General features: G+C 38.8%; 1 protein-coding gene across 1 annotated transcript in view; it reads right to left on the reverse strand.

Moving 5' to 3' along the window:
* Positions 1-17,958, reverse strand: part of dync2h1 (dynein cytoplasmic 2 heavy chain 1) — a 166,120-nt gene that overhangs the window by 97,341 nt on the left and 50,821 nt on the right. Inside the window, exons 37-42 of the mRNA XM_088345324.1 lie at positions 17,576-17,758; positions 15,980-16,203; positions 14,657-14,772; positions 6,573-6,772; positions 1,747-1,878; positions 50-182 (exon numbers count right to left, since the gene is read on the reverse strand). Of these exons, the coding sequence (XP_088201450.1) occupies positions 50-182; positions 1,747-1,878; positions 6,573-6,772; positions 14,657-14,772; positions 15,980-16,203; positions 17,576-17,758 (988 nt within the window). The remainder of the gene's footprint in view (positions 1-49; positions 183-1,746; positions 1,879-6,572; positions 6,773-14,656; positions 14,773-15,979; positions 16,204-17,575; positions 17,759-17,958) is intronic.

Consider the following 17,958-nt stretch of genomic DNA (forward strand, 5'->3'; position numbering starts at 1 on the left):
ATTCACATATAAATAAATAAATAACACAGATAACAATTGTTTTTCCCACCTGGGGACTCTTTAACAACATTCCTGGCGCTATGTGTCAAGACGCCATCAGCCCATTCTCGGGTGTCCATGTCAATATGTCCCAGGAGTTGGTGTTTTGGCATTGCCTTAGGGTTAACTGTGTACAGCTTTACCTATAACATAAGAAAACAGGCAGAAACTATGAGAGGTCGTTTGAGAAGTTAATCATACTTGCTTTCACATACAACATCTACGCACAAACACTGTACAGCATCACATATTCCATAAGAAAACAAAAAGCAGAAACAGTGTCAGACCGTTTTGAGAAGTAAATTATATTTGCTCTCACATGTAACATCATACTCTCACACATGCACAACTATACTCTTATTCAGGCAAAGGCAAACACATGTTAAAAACACTACTATACTCTCATACACACTATTCAACTCTCTCAAACATTTCCCTGTACTCTCATACCTACTACTACACTCTCTCATACATATTACTATACTCTCATACACATTCTTCTATACTTACACACAAACACACAATTATACACTCATTCTCACACTACTATACACTCTCACACATAATACCATACAGTGTGAGAGGGTATAATATGTGTATGTGTGTTTGAGTATAGTAGTGTGTGTGTCAAAGCATAGTTGTGTGTGCATAAGAGTATAGTAGCAAGTGAAAGAGTATAGTAGTGCGTATGGGAATATAATAGTATGTGTGAGAGAATATAGCAGAGTATATGGGAGAATATGGTAGTGTTTGCACTACTGTATAATACTATACATAGCCATAATTATTTAGTATATTATTAGTACTTCAATACTCCAACTCAATACAACATTTTATTTATATCTGTACATTCAAGGAAACTGTGCGGGTCAGATGTATCGACATTTCGTTCTGTATACCCATGTACTAGAATGACAATAAAGTACAGTATATCTGAATCTGAATTGTGCATGGTTGTGACTTTGTCTCTATGAGAGAATGGTTGTGCAGGTGTGAGAGTATGATGCAGGTGTGAGACTTTGATCTTATATGTGAGAGCTAGAGTTAAGATCCTAGGCCCGGGCTTAAAATGTCAACCATTACGTTGGGCCAGTCTGGCTTTTTTTTTCCTTCGTGGTGGATCTACACAGCATGCACTTACTTTTACTCAGTTATTATTTAGATGAAGAAAATGCTTACCAAACTATTACTTTAACTCCAAATCACTAAATCCAAATGGATTTTTCTCCTCAGTGTTTGGGTAAAAGACATGTGGCATCCTCCTTCCACCTCCCTCACGTCAGATGCCATTTCCATTTCTTGCCAATAGCTTACAAGCTTTACACACTTTCTGTTTTTTGGCCAAATATTTCACTATATGCAGCTTGTAATCTGCCGATTTTATTTTTAGTGTCATTTTGTCCAGTTTCACTTTGGCGACAAATTTAATCTTCAGGTTTATTCTGGGCACGTTTATCAAATCTATTAAATCCGTCGGGTTTAGGCGGGTTCTGGTTTATATACCCGCGACTGGGGTCAGGGCGAGCATAATTGGTTTAGGCCCGATATTACCTCTAGTGAGAACAAGTGTGATTTACTTATCAAAGGACCTTTCATAAGAAACTTAATGTCTCCAATTTAAACCCCAAATAAAGAAGTCCATAATGAGCTGTAACCAACTAGCAATGGTGGATTTGAAACCCCAGAAGAATAGTATTAATCACTTACCACTCTGCCTGTCTTATTAAGAGCAGCCCGAAGCATTCTCCACAGAGTAGATTTGCCCGCTCCACTGGGCCCTACAATCACGACACCCATGCGCTGCCTCAGCTGCTCATTCAGCTCCAGCACCTTCTTGAGCTATGCACACAAAAACACACAGAAAATAGTTTCACATTTCATGCATGCTTCCCCTTTACATTTTTGAATTTACATGCTGTAGGCAAGAGTTGTCAAACTCAGTCTGGATCCAGACTTTCTTTTCTCAGGCAGTCAAGATCAGTAAAACGACGTCTACTTAAAATATTTAGCTTACCATAGTTTTTCAGTATTATGCTTGATCATTCAGCCTAATTTAGTAGCATACCGTACATATTATAATTATTAATGACGAGCAATTTTTCTCAGGATAACACATTTATTCAACAAACAAGTGGGAGCTATAAAAATATATATAATTTCTGTCTTAATTGTCGTACTGGTTTGAAATGAATAGAAAAAAAGAAATGCAAAATAAAAGTTTTAGCAATGCATGGACAATAAGAGTAGACCACAACGGATCAACTACTAGGCCCGGCTTACTAAAGCTGAGAATATATCGTTCTCTGTCCTCTAGCGGCCAGAAGGAACATTTCGTTTGCAATTATTTTAAAAAACATAACTTTTGACATAAACGACCAAGAGACTCGCTTCTTGTTTTTTACGTGCTCAGACATTTATGGCAGGCCGGAATTAATCATCCAACTGATATGCATACCATACCTTGATTAATCATCAGTACCAATACCACGAACTGGAATAATTTCGACCATATTTTTTCCCTGTGCAAAAAATAACTGGTATATCTTTTCATGCAATGCCTTTAAATAACAATAGCAATTTGTCATCCCTAAAAGGATGCCAATATCTTTATTAACGACTATCAAAAGTACCAATACCTTGCTGGTATAAGTACTGGCCCAGTCTTTATGTGGCGATAGTAGACCTATGCAATATATCACTTTATTACAAATGCTTCAAATGTTTTAAAAATGCACAATTTAGTCATTGCCCTCCTGATCTTCTAAAGCAGGGATTTAAAACTCAGTCTGGCCCTGGATCCAGGTGCAGACTTTCTGTTCTCAGACGGGCCGGATCAGTCATAGTATATCAACTTCAAATTTTTGGTTAACATTCATAAATAAAAACCTATTTTGATAGACATGACCTAAAGAATTGCTCGTTTTGACATACTGATCAAATTATGGCGGGCTGGATTAACTCTTCAAATAGGCCGGACAAGGCAGGCCATGTGTTTGATATACTGGACTGTCTCAGAAAATTAGAATATTGTGATAAAGTTCTTTATTTTCTGTAATGCAATTAAAAAAACAAAAATGTCATACATTCTGGATTCATTACACATCAACTGAACTATTTCAAGCCTTTTATTATTTTAATATTGCTGAATTTGGCTTACAGCTTAAGAAAACTCAAAAATCCTATCTCAAAATATTAGAATATCATGAAAAAGTATACAAGTAGGCTATTCAACTAATCACCTGAATCATCTAATTAACTCGAAACACCTTGCGAGGGTTTCCTGAGCCTTAAAAACACTCAGCTTGGTTCAGTAAACTAAATCACAAGTATGGGGAAGACTGCTGATCTGACTGCTGTCCAGAGGACCATCATTGATACCCTCCATCAGGAGGGTAAGACACAAAAAGAAATTTCTCAAAGAGCAGGCTGTTCACAGAGTGCAGTTTCAAAGCATATCCACAAAAAGTCTGTTGGAAGGGAAAAATGTGGCCGGAAACGCTGCACAACCAAGAGAGATGACCGCAGCCTTAACAAAATTGTGAAGAAGAGCCGCTTCCAGAATTTGGGGGAGCTTCAAAGACAGTGGGCTGAAGCTGGAGTCCAGGTATCAAAAGCCACAGTTCACAGACGTGTCCGGGAAATGGGCTACAATAGCCGTATTCCCATGGTCAAGCCACTTCTGAACTCAAGACAACGGAAGAAGCGTCTGACTTGGGCTATGGAGAAGAAGCACTGGACAGTTGCAGAGTGGTCCAAAGTCCTCTTTTCAGACGAAAGCAAGTTTTGCATTTCATTTGGGAGTGAAGGCGCCAGAGTCTGGAGAAAGGCTGGAGAGGAGCAAAATCCAAGTTGCTTGAAATCCAGTGTGAAGTTCCCACAATCAGCAATGGTTTGGGGAGCCATGTCAGCTGCTGGTGTTGGTCCACTGTGTTTCATCAAGTCCAGAATAAATGCAACTGTGTAAAAAGAGATTTTAGAGCACTACATGCTTCCATCTGCTGAAAAGCTCTATGGAGATAAGGATTTCATTTTCCAGCATGATCTGGCACCTGCCCACAGTGCCAAAACCACCAGTAACTGGTGCACTGACCATGGCATCACTGTCCTTGATTGGCCTGCTAATTCCCCTGACCTGAACCCCATCGAGAATTTGTGGGGTATAGTTAAGAAGAAGATGAAAGACACCAGACCTACAAATGCAAATGAGCTGAAGGCCACTATCGAAGCATCCTGGGCATCAATAACACCTCAGCAATGCCACAGGCTGATTGCCTCCATGCCACGCCGGATTGATGCAGTAATCCGTGCAAAAGGATTCCCAACCAAGTACTGAGTGCATCAATGGACATTTTCAAATGTTTGATTTAGTTTTGCTGTTATAAAATTATTTTTTTACTTGGTCTGAGGAAATATTCTAATATTTTGAGATAGGATTTTTGAGTTTTTTTCAGCTGTAAGCCAAAATCAGCAATATTCAAATAATAAAAGGCTTGAAATAGTTCAGTTGATGTGTAATGAATCCAGAATGTATGACATTTTTGTTTTTTTAATTGCATTACAGAAAATAAAGAACTTTATCACAATATTCTAATTTTCTGAGACAGTCCAGTACCTGTTCTAAAACTTAACCCTTGTGAGTTTTTATAGCTTCTGTTTTTCCCAGTTGTTTACTTGATCAGGCAAAAAATGGCTACAGCTTGATATACGTGAAATGTTTCTGACCGCTAATAGTTCCAAATTGTTGGGAAAATGTTGATTATGAAAAAAAAGAAAACTAGTTTGGCGCTTATTTTAAAACAAAATGCTTATCTTTGTCCTCTGTAGTCATAACGTATTTTAATTCAAATAGATACATGAACAGCAAAACATTGGACATTTGTAGCCTTATTAATAAATAAAAGATAAATAAGATATATAAGATCCCAGCTACAGCATTGTGGGGCAGCAGGAATTGGAAAAAATACCCCATCATAATAACAACTAAGTATTGTACCACTTACCTTACATCATTATTCATTATCTCAGAGGTTGATCATGTTTACCGGTATAATTCTATTAAAATCAGAACTTCTTTGTTTATGGTGTAATTTTAATTTTGCCGAAAAAAGGTAAAAAAAAAAAAAAAAAGGAGTTGTATAAAACAGAAGAAAAATAATTCAGCTTTTTTGTTTCAAAAGAATGGCATTTTATTTTCGGGCAAAATCACTCAGCAATAGCTGGTAGACTTTGTTAGTTTACATTTAAAACAGAGTACAGTATTTGACCAAAAAGAAATACAGAATAGCGGGTAAATCAAATGAAGGAAAAGGATGCTAGCTGCTTGTGCTAGTGTGTTTTACTGAGCTGTACTAATTAGACATACTCTATCTATCTCAAAATAAAACCCAGTTTGTTGCTAATTATCACATGTTTTGGAGTTTCTTGTATTCATAACTTATATTTTTGATAAATATATCATTCTAAAATTGTAACCCAATACCTAACTTCAGAATAACAAACCATTAAATAGTTGGAACTAGAGGTTACGATCCGGCCTAAAACATCCAGCCTGGCTCGACCCGGCCCATGGGTATAAAAGCCTGAACTAGCCCAAGCCCAACCAATTAACTTGATTTCAGGGACAAAGCCCGAAGCAACCCAAGTTTTCTAAGGAATCGGGAGGAGGAGGTAAGGGTGATTTTGGCCGACTATGCCCCCGCCGCTTGCTCACTTCTCGCTGAAGAGCGCACGTGCCGCCAAGTGTTTATGCTGTTCTGCACGCATCCTCCACAAAGATAAAGAAATATAAATATAAAAGTCAGCAAGAGGCAAGCCTGGCTCAGACTAAACAATTTACATTTTAGGCCCGACCCAAATTTTGGGCATGGTTAGAGCTCAGGCCTAGGATCTTACTTCTAGTTGGATCTCTATTTGATAAAGGGAAAAATGTGATTTTTAATGTTTAAACCAGGCATGTTAAACTAAGTTTGGCTCGGTGGCCGGATCCAGACTTTATATATTTAGTTGGGACGGATTAGTGAAAAAAAAAACATCAACACCAAATATCTAGCCTGGTTTTAGTACTATGATTTATCATGCAGTCTTCATTTGTAACCCTACCTTACAAATTATAACCACAGATGATAAGGGATCTTTTCCAAGCAAAACAGATCTATTTACAAACATTGGGATGGAAAAAAATGCTTTGCAATTAATGTGTTAACAATTCGTTTTTGTTATTAGTTGAATAAATGCAGCTTTACATCAAAACCAACTCACCACAAACATAAACAAACTAAAATGGGAAATATAAATGAAAATATGCATGCCTCAATTCTCATACTGCTTTTAAAAACGTTAAAAAAAAATACCAAAAAAAGCTTTTTGGTAATTTACGTACAATAACCTCATCCAACGGGCGGGATCCAGCCCCCTAAGTTTAAACTATATTGCTTGAAAAGGATTTTCATTCTTTTATATGTAATGAAGGTAATGTGTGCCAATTGGTCAGTAAATTAACAAAAAGTAGGCCATTTTAATTTGAAAACACAAACCTGAGAAACAATGGGCTCCAAGTGATTCTCTTTGTAGACCTCTTCCAGGGCCTCGGTGAGAATGGTGTCCTCCACATCAGTAAAACGGACCCCAGAGAATACGTCTTTCAGTAAGGCATCAAATCGTGAGCAATCGGCAAACGTTAACTTGGACATTGTGTTGAGTCGCAATGCCCGAACAACCAGGTTGATGTCTTCAACTATGTAAACACAAGAACACAACACACACATTGCATGAGTAATTTAAAATGTGTGACTTTTTTAAAGGATTTATCCGGGGCAAAGGAGGATACTTGACGCCGGCAAGAAAGGCTTGCGACCAATTGCCAAGTAGGAGTGAGGCTTGTTGAGGTTGTGTGTCTGCAGACTTGTGAGCCTGAGTGTGTTGAGCTGATAAAGGGTGAGTGGTAGACCTCAAAGGATTGGGATTTAGAAGGGTGAGCGGTAGAAAAAAAAGAGCAAAAAGTAAAATAAAAGCATATCAAAAAGTTCCATAGCCCTTAATTTTTTGGGATTTTTTTTGAAGAATTTTACTTTTTATTGTCATTCTGTGTAACCATGCACACAGAACCAAATGTCAATACACCTGATCAGTACAGTCAAACTGTAGCGAGCCAATGCAGACGCAGCCAAACAGGGCGCAGCCATTTTAAACCCAACTGCTGGGAGTCATTAGGTGACCAAATCCCCCAATTCCAACCCTTAATGCCGAGCACCAAGCAGGGAGGCAATGAGTACCAATGTTGTAAGGTATGACTCGGCTGAGACCTCCCAGTCTCGGAGATGGTCCCAGTCTAGGCTACCAAGCTGGTAAAAATGAAATGATCTGCATTTATACAGCGCTTTTCAAGTCAAGGCTTTACATTGTGCTTCACATTTCCCAATAGCGGCCGTGCAGCCATGTGAGGCGCTAACCTGCTTTTTGGGGGTATTAGGGGTTCAGTGTCTTACGCAAAGACACTTCGACATGTAACATGGAGGAGCCGGGATTCGAACTGCGATCTCTTGATCCCAAGACGAGCGCTCTACTTCCTGAGCCACTGCCGCCCCTAATGTGCTACATAAAACAAACACAAAGAAGCCAGTATAGGTGTTTGAAGTGATGGACTGAAAAATTGCTTAATGGCTTATTTCCCTTCCAAGTATTAAAATTATCAGTGGGCTACCCCGAAAAATAATTTTTGGTCAAACTCTAATGTCTTTAAAAAGTTTTCTGATGACACTGCTACTGTGGGATGTATCAGAAGTGGGCAGGTGTACAGGAAATTCACTCAGGACTTTGTCCAATGGAGCGACACTAACCACCTGCACCTGAACACCACCAAGACCAGGGAGATGGTGGTGGACTTCAGGAGAACTAGAACTCACCCAGTTCCTGTAACGATCAAAGGAGAAAGTGTAGAATTTGTCCAGACCTACAAATACCTAGGTGTGCAGCTGGACAATAAACTGGACTGGACTGCCAACACAGAAGCTCTATGCAGGAAAGGACAAAGCCGACTGTATTTCCTCAGAAGGCTGCCGTCCTTCAACATCTGCAAAAAGCTCCTGTTAATGTTCTATGAGACTGTTGTGGCAAGCACCCTCTTCTATGTGGCAAATATTAAAATTGTCAGTGGGCTACCCCAAAAAAACTGTTTTGTCAGGCTCTAATGTCTTTAAGATGCTCATATTACTGTGTTAGGGTCACTAGATAACCGGCCGTGTTAATTAAGATGAATACTATGCTTCAAATTACGAGTGGACGATATGGGAAATAAATCCAATCATATATTTTTATGAATAAAATAATTAACAGAAGATTTATGTATATATATATATATATATATATATATATATATATATATATATATATATATATATATATATCACAATGCTACCACCCCATGCTTCACAGTAGGGATGGTGTTCTTTGGATTGTGCTCTTCATTCTTCTTTCTCCAAATACGCTTCGTGGAATTATGACCAAAAAGTTCTATTTCGGTCTCATCTCATCTCATCTCATTAGCTACACCGCTTATCCTCAGTAGGGTCGCGGGGGTGCTGGAGCCCATCCCAGCAATCATCGGGCAGTGGGCAGGGGACACCCTGAACTTACTCTCATGACTCCTCTGTATCATCAAAATGGTCATATGCAAACTTAAGACGGGCAACGTGTTGGTTTAAGAGGAGGAAGCTTCTGTGCAATGCATGATTTAAAATCATGACATTCTTTAGTGTATTACATCCAATTAACTTGGAAACGGTGGTACCAGCTCTTTTCAGGTAACTCCTGTCGTTTTGTTCCAGGTTGATACTTATTTTCTGCACTGTACATACATATATATATATATATATATATATATATATATATATATATATATATATATGTATATGTTTGTGTGTCTATCCACCCAAGAAAGGGGGAGGAGTTTAGATATGACCACCATCTTAGGTAGGTAAGGTTATGTTATGTGAACTGTCTGCAGGGCTGACTCAGCACTGGTTTTGTTGACTCAGCATTTTTTTCTAGGGAAAAAATAGTCCACTCTCTATGGCCAGAGACCTGGTTGAAACCAAATGAGTTTGTAGTGTTAAATGAGGCTTCTCCCCCTAACTTTGTGAGTGCGCACTTGGCACGACCATGCAAAAAAGGTGGAGGTGTTGCTCTTATATCGGAAAATAGGTTGAAATTTACTTCTAATACCCCTACTAGCTTTAAAACGTTTGAAGCACTTGTTATGAGGTCCTTAATGTCAACACCAATTTATGTAGTTGTGTATCGCCCACCTGGACCATACTCAAATTTTTTGGAAGAATTTTCTGATTTGTTAACAGACTTAGTTACGTATGCGGACAATGTTGTAATTATTGGTGATTTTAATGTTCACATAAACTCCCCATCAAATTCACTTGCAATTGCATTTAAGTCACTGATGGATACATTTGGTTTCAATCAAAGAGTTGATGTGCCAACTCATAAAGATGGGAACACTCTAGATCTTGTCCTGACCCGTGGCGTAGTAGCCTCAAATGTTACAGTGTTACCGTATCCTAATGCCATCTCTGATCACTATTTTGTTAAATGTGAGGTGTTGTTTAATGTTTACTGTGATAAGGAAAATATAGGCTTTAGCAGTCGCAATATCCGCCCTAAAACGGTGTTAGCCTTAAAAGAATTATTACCTATGGTAACTGCAGCCTTCCCTTCGTACACTGGGTCTGTTGACTCACTTACAAACAACTTCAATACTGCTTTGGTAAATGATCTTGATTCTGTGGCGCCCCTAAAGTATAAATTCCGACCCAAGAAGAATACACCTTGGTTTACTGAAGAAACTAGGTTACTCAAACAAAGTTGCAGAAAAATTGAACGAAAATGGCGCACTACTAAGCTGGAGGTTTTTCGACTGGCCTGGTGTGACAGTTTGCTGAAATATAAAGTAGCTCTTGCCTCAGCTAAAGCTTCGTATTTTTCTAAGATTATTGTTGAACATAAGAATAATCCAAAATTTTTATTTGACACAGTGGCGAAACTTACCAGACAACAACTTAACCCAAATGGTTGCACTCATTCTGCTAATGACATTATGGAATTTTTTAATAAAAAGATTCAACTAATCAGGAATGAAATTTTAAAAGAACGCTCTGTTTCCTCCTCCTATATCAAAGATGTGGAGGTGCTAGGTATGGACTGTGTCAGCGGTTGTTTAGAAACATTCTCCAGTTTCAATGAATTGTCCCTTGATAATCTAACACAGATGGTCAGTAGGGCCAAACAAACTACGTGCCTGCTTGATCCGTTTCCAGCTTCACTGGTGAAGGATCTGTTTGAGATCTTAGGACCATCAGTTTTAAATATTATTAATATATCGCTATCCTCGGGTATTGTTCCTGTAGCCTTCAAGTCTGCCGTCATTAAACCCACGCTTAAGCGACCTAACCTTGACCCAGAAAGCCTAGGTAATTATAGGCCAGTGTCAAATCTGCCATTTCTTGCGAAATTACTTGAAAAGGTCGTTGCACAGCAGCTAAATGACTTCATGTCAGAAAATAACCTTTTTGAAACTGTCCAGTCAGCATTTAGAGCAAATCATTCTACTGAGACAGCCCTTGCAAAAGTAACCAATGATCTCCTTTTAACAATAGATTCTGGTGCCTCATCAATGTTACTGCTGCTGGATCTCAGCGCTGCTTTTGATACGGTCGACCACAACATATTATTGATTCGTCTAGAACGCATTGGTATCTCAGGAACTGTACTCTCGTGGTTTAGGTCCTACCTGTCAGACAGGATGCAATGTGTTAACTATGGCAATATGACCTCTAAACAATCTAATGTCCCTTGTGGTGTTCCTCAAGGCTCTGTACTTGGCCCCCTTCTTTTTAGTATTTATATGATCCCGCTTGGTGACATTATCCGCAAGTATAATATTAGTTTCCATTGCTATGCAGATGACACTCAACTGTATGTGCCACTGGAAAAAACTGGACATTTAAGTTTTAGAAATCTGGAGGATTGCCTTACTGAGATTCAAAGATGGATGTCAAATAATTTTTTACGCCTTAACCCAGAAAAAACTGAAATGTTGATTATTGGTCCAGCTCACTGTCGTCATTTGTTTTCAAACATTACCCTGAACCTAGACAAATGTAATATCACCCATAGTGACTCGGTCAAAAATCTAGGTGTTATATTTGATCCTAACCTGTCGTTTCAGTTACATGTGAAAAATATTACTAGAATAGCTTTCTACCACCTCCGTAATATTGCGAAGATTCGTTCAATGCTGTCCCAATCAGATGCAGAGATTTTAATTCATGCGTTTATTACTTCTCGGCTTGATTACTGTAATGTATTGCTTTCTGGTCTCCCGATGTCTAGCATTAAAAGTTTGCAGCTGGTTCAGAATGCGGCAGCTAGACTTTTGACTAAGACTAAAAAGTTTGAGCATATTACACCTGTATTGGCCAACTTGCACTGGCTCCCAGTCCACTTAAGATGTGACTTTAAGGTTCTCTTATTAACATATAAATGTTTGCATGGGCTTGCACCCTCTTATCTCTCCGATTTGATTTCCCCCTATGTTCCTGCACGGAGTCTGCGCTCGGAAAATGCCGGTCTACTTGTGACTCCGAGAGCCAAGAAGTCTGCGGGCTCGAGAGCGTTCTCCATCCGGGCCCCGGTGTTGTGGAACGCCCTGCCTCTGGAGATAAGATCTGCAACCTCAACGGAAGTTTTTAAATTGAGGCTTAAGACACACTTCTATTCCAAAGCATATGATTGATGCCCACCTTGTATTCTGTTTTGTCCTGTCTTTTTCTGAGGCCTGCCTGGCTGATACGAAGGAGAAGGATGATCTGGGATGGGTCAACGGACCGGGGTCTGACCTGCAGCATGTCAACCCCTGCATTTACCAGCTGGCGTCGTCGTTGATGTCATGCTCTTTCCGGACATTTTCAACATTTTACCTAGTGTTTACTATTCTGAATACAGTAATGCTAATTGTAATTCACCCTGTTCAATCCTGGAAGGGGGATTACCACATGTGAGGTCCTTTCTCAAGGTTTCTCTTTTCTCCTCACACTGAGGTTTTTGAGTTTTTCCTTGCCCGCATGCTGGTTTGCTGGTTTAAGATGAGGTAATTGTGTAATGTTGTAACTGTAATCCTGTGCAGTCCTTTGAGACATTTTTGTGATTAAGGGCTATATAAATAAATTTGACTTGACTTGACTTGACCAGAACATCATTGGATATCAACAGCATTATTTCACAGGCAAGATATACCCAAGATATAAACAAATGCAAAAAGGCCAACGAAGCACATTTAGTTTTGTTGGCTCAGGATTTTTTTCCCCAGAAAGACATATCACTCTCCCAGGCCAGAACGACATTTAATATCTCCATCATCTTGCACAGGCAGTCAGGTAGGTTACCCAAATGTGAAAAATGCAAAAAGGATGACTCATCCCTTTTGGTTTTGTTGACTTGCCATTTATACACAGGAAGACATTCCCTTCTACCAGGACCAGAGCACCTTTAATATCAACACAATTTCTACAGGCGTTCAGGTAGGTTAACCTAGATGTAAAAAATGCCCAAAAGAGCTGATTTAGCTTTTTTTTTCCTGAATGCAGATTTCCCAGAAAGACATTCTTCTCTCCCAGACAAGGTCAAGTTTGGCCAGGATCACAATATTTCTCAGGCAATCAGGTAGGTTACTCTAGAGGTGAAAATATCCCCCAAAAACAGACTCACAACGTCTGTTTTTACTGACTCTGAAGTTTTACTAGAAAGACATTCCCCTTTTCCATACTAGAACGTTCAATGTCCACACAATGTCTTTAAAACAGTTAGAATGGTTGATCTATATGTAAAAAAAAATGTCCCAAAAAGTGGACTCAGCGCTTTTGGTTTTGCTGACTCAACATTCCACTTGGCAAGACCAAAATGACATTTAATATCAACTCTTTTTTTACAGGCAGTCAGATAGGTTACCTAAGATGTAAAAACTGCCTTTGGGCAAAACTACATTTTTGGTTCGCCTGACTCAGCAGCCTTTCCAGAAAGACATTCTACTCTCTCAGTCTCAAGTTTAGATCACAATTTTTTACAATTACTTTAGAGGTGAATGACACAGCCAAAAAGTTAAATGCCACCAAAACATGGTTTTGCTTCTCAACGTGGCTGATGCTCTAATGGCGCGCAGGCATTCTAGTTTTTATTTTATTACTAATTTTCTATCCAATACTATTTTCACATAATTTTGAAATTAAATGTAAAAGGGTTTAAATTTGAATAACTAAAGAGTAAATTAGTATCGAATGTGCATGGAGATTAATAATAAGCCCCCCAATGAAGAACAGCACTCAATTACTTCTTACTGTACTTAAGCACACACTGCCTTCAATCATAAGCTCATGCCTAATGCAAACTGCATCCAAAACAGATGTGGCTCGGCCAAACGGAATCCAAAAGATGACCATTCACAACACATGTGTGTCATCTGCAGCGTGTGTCACAAAATCTGGACGAGTGGAAACCTCAAAAGATCACAAAGCCATTGCACAAACATTATTCAAAGACTTAAATTATTTCAAAAATAGTATTTCACACTCTACGAATAAGAAACCAAGATGAACTTTTTATGTGATTAAAATGAATAAGTAGAAAATAAAAAAGGCGAAGCCCATAACTCTACAAATATGACCAAACAATCCAATTTCTCTATGTATAATAATTATTTCAAACAAAATTTGAAAACTATTCTCTTCCAAATAATGCTCCATTTATGTTTGATTGAAACTTGTTAGGGCAACACGGCAGTGCAGTGGTTAGCACGTGTGTGGCAAAGTTCTGAGGTCATGAGATCAAACCTTCCTTTGTGGAGTTTGCATGTTCTCCCTTGTGCTTGTGTGATTTTCCTCCGGGCACTTCAGTTTCCTCCCAAATTCCAAAAACATGCATTTCAGGTAAATTGGCCAGTCCAAATTGTCCCTAGGTGTGAATGAGCGAGTGAACGATTGTCTGTCTCTGTGTGCCCTGCGACTGGCTAGCAACCAGTTCGGGATGTCCCCTGCCTACTGCCCAAAGACAGCTGAGATGGGCTCCAGCACCCCCGCGAACCTACTGAGGATAAGAGGTGCAGATGATGGATGGATGGATGGATGGATGGATGGATGGATGGAAGCAACTTGTTAACTTTGTATTATTCTTTGACTATTTTATGCCATTTGTGTTTGTAATTATGCAATGTTAAATAAAAAAGCCTCAAATTATTTTTTTGTAGGATATGGCACTGTGAGTAAAAATAGTGTGATGATTAGATCGAATCAAACGCATTTTGTTTGTCATTTAATCCAGAGCGTATACTGGTGCAATAAGGGTCCAAATTCCAATGCACAAAGTGGTCAGCAATATTAATCGACTGATCAATCATTGCCCAAATATGGTAATGTACTACCGTAAAACCCTGTGTATAACGTTTGCCTAGACTTTTGAGTTCTTTTTGGGTCCAAAACAAATGCACAGAATACATTAATCAATACGGTACTTGTTGTAGAAAAGAAGTGTGAAAGTGTAATGCTATTTTTCAGTGTCTCACTTTTGTCCTTGTCATGACTCTTCCTTTGCTGCTGCAGCAAACTACCACAGGCCTTGAGCACAGTCTTCAAAGCACGCAATCCCCAGTCATAGTGCTGTTGCGGGGTCAATAGCTCCCTAGACACCAAAAGAAAAGAAGCTTTCTTAACCATTCTCAACTCACTGTGGAATCGGTCCAAGTGGCAACAGTACTTTTTTCTTTTTTTTAATCAATAGACTGCAATACAGTGGTACCTCTAAAAACGAAAATTTCGGTACAAACTCTTGCTCCAGTTCACAAGCAGTCCCAGAGGCTACCACTGGAGACCGCACGAGACTACTCAACGCTCGTAACAGCCAACCACCAGCGTCTGTTCATCAAGGTTGCCATGCAAACTACTACAAGCAAAAAATTAAGATGGATTCAGGTAATACCGCAAAATGTGAGGCTTGAGGAAATCGGAGTCTCCCTTAAAGGTTCCCTACATGCCTTCAATGAGACATGGAAATCTTTTTCATTACACATGGACACACTGCATTGATATGGATGATCATGAGCTTTTCCTTTATTTTTTTTAATTGTATTCCTATTACTTAATTTGTTGATTATTACAGTTATTATTTATTTCATTTATTGTGTTATTATTGATTTACATCTATGTCCCCTTTTTTTATTTTATCTATTTACCTAATCAGTCATTGTAGTTTTCCTAATGGTGTGAATGTGTGATAAATTGTATTGTTAAGGTGGGAAGTTGTATATGTTCATTTTGTTTATCCATGGAGACCTGTGTTTACAACCTGTTCTATGTTAAGTCCTCTGTCTTCCTCAGTTGTCTGTACCATCATTAGAAAGAAAATGTAAATACAAATATCTGACAAAAATAATAATGATTAAAAAATACAAAATTGTTCTGTAAAAAATTGGGGTGTGTACATTCATTGAAAATAACAGTAACTTTAATTTTAAGTGTACAGTCTCTCAATCTCATATCTGTCAAGCTCACAAAACTCATGACGGGCATGAAATCATCACCCTTTTTATTTAATTTAGAAATTGGTTTTGTTAAGTTTAATCACAATTTCAATGTGTTTAGTGATTAGGAAGATGTATTTTATAGATGTTCACATAGATACTTTAGGGAGGATGGGAGCGGACAAATTCATTTTAAATTATTTAATATCGAGAAAATTATCCCGATACACAAGCAATTCGAGCTACGACACGATCCTGGATGAAATCAACCCGCAAGAATAGGTACCACTTTATTCGTCGTTACATCATAGGTCCTTATTACGGTAAACCAACACCAACAACCAGAGCACAAGTGAATAGTAGTTGTACCTGGCCAGGTTAAAGACTGCCACCAGTTTGCGGCCCAGTATTTCTCCGTTTTTAAAGCCTTCGGAGTACAAAATGACTTCAGCGATAAGTTCGTTGTCAGGCCGGCTCATGGCTACCGGTCTGAACAACTGCTTCAGGTTATCTGGGAGTTTTTGCCGGCCTCCATATCCTTTTCCTGCTGGATTTAGCGTGATGAAAACTCCAGAGTTTGGGTCCAGTTCAACCTGGGTCGGCGAGAAAAAAACAAAACATTATTTTATAAAAGAACCCCTGGTGCAGATGTTAACTTTTTTTTTTACATTGAAAGCATTACGATCCCATCTAATTGTTTAAAATACACTGGCACTTGCTAAAAATATGTTAAGTAGTGTAAATTGACTGCATTGTTTTACGTTAATAAAAATGTGGCCGAGCAATTAAAGGTCAAAGCAGGGGTGTCAAACTCATTTTAACTCGGGGGCCACACGATAGAACAAACATTCTGTCGGGGGCCGGACTAGTAGATTAAAGAGAAAGAAAAAGAGAGATCAAGAAATAAGAGACAGAGGGAGGTAAAAGGAGAGACGGCGGGACAAAGAAAGAAAAAGAGAGAGGGAGATAGCGTGAGAAACAAAAGATAAAAAGTCGTGAGAGAGGAGGAAAAGAAAGGGAGAGGAAGAAAGAAATCCAAGGAGAAATAGAAAGACAGAAGGAGAGAAAAGAGAAAAGAAGGGTATGAAGAGAGAAAGAGAAAAGAGAAAAGGAAAAAAATGAAGTTAGAGCAAAAGAGGTTAAAAGACACAGAGAGAGAAAGAGACAAAGAGCAACAAGGAAGAGAAAAAGAGAGACACAGAGAGTGAAAGAGACAGAGAGAGTGGGAGAAAAGGGGTGGAAAAGAAAGAGAGAGAGAGAGAAAAAAATACAAGTACAGTGTCTTTGTGAGAGGCACCTGGCTTTGGCAACATCAAGTTGACATATTTCAACCTGCAGCTTGTTTTTCTCTTGCGCTTCTCTGAGTGTTGTCTCGCGGGCCGGATTCAATCCCTTAGCGGGCCTGATCTGGCCCGCGGGCCGCCTGTTTGACACCTGTGGGTCAAAGGTTTGTGCATCCCTCTACTTCCACATTTTGATTAGCTGCTAACTGGTTTTTGTTTTTTTCTTACTTTCGCAATTTCCACGCTACACTAACAGAAAACCGCAAAGACGAGCATTAAATAACTCACCATTCCCTCTCCCCCCTTTCCTGCTTCCTAATGTGTTGCGAGTCCCAGGCAACTCTGCTAAAAGTACAATAAAAGCAGATTGGTGGGATGGATTTTTTTTTTTTTTTGTGAAGGCTTTTTAAACTCAACTAAAACATTCTACTTGCAACTTTTTAAGGAAACCTCAAACTATGCACCCCAGCTTTAATTTATTTATTTATTCATTTATTGTTGCCATTTGTCTTTCAGGAAAAAGTTACATATTTCTGGTTTTGGTTCCAAATTTTGATTTAATGAATCCCTGTAAAGCAGAAAAAGCCATGAACTAAGGAACAGAAGCATAGAGGCAGAAAATATTCCTGGCATCAGTACTTGTAAAACAAAGATGTATTTGCATCAGTTTGTTTTCACTGACCTCCCTTGCCATCAATTCGCATGTAGGCTTGTGATGTTTAAGGGAGTCTTGAATGGTTTGAATCTGCATAGAAACTGCAGATAGCACTGCCTCCTCCAAACGATTGAACTCGTCAAAGCAGCCCCATGCGCCACACTTCACCAGGCCTACAAAAATGCGTCCCATTGATTTCACATCAATACCCTGGGTAGAAAAACAAATGGGAAAAGAGACTTTCAATCTTGCTTCATATATTAGTCATAATTCATAACATGAGCTGAAAACCAAGGATCAAAGAATATAATCTGTTTGTCTACCCACGATGTGCCAATCCCTAAAGATATCCAATGAGATCATATTGAGCATTGTACAAAAGCAAAATGTTTTCAGTGCTGAAAACGAAT

Source organism: Urocampus carinirostris, chromosome 10, assembly GCF_059441175.1.
Source record: "Urocampus carinirostris isolate Australia breed hairy pipefish chromosome 10, RoL_Ucar_1.0, whole genome shotgun sequence".
Classification (NCBI taxonomy): domain Eukaryota; kingdom Metazoa; phylum Chordata; class Actinopteri; order Syngnathiformes; family Syngnathidae; genus Urocampus; species Urocampus carinirostris.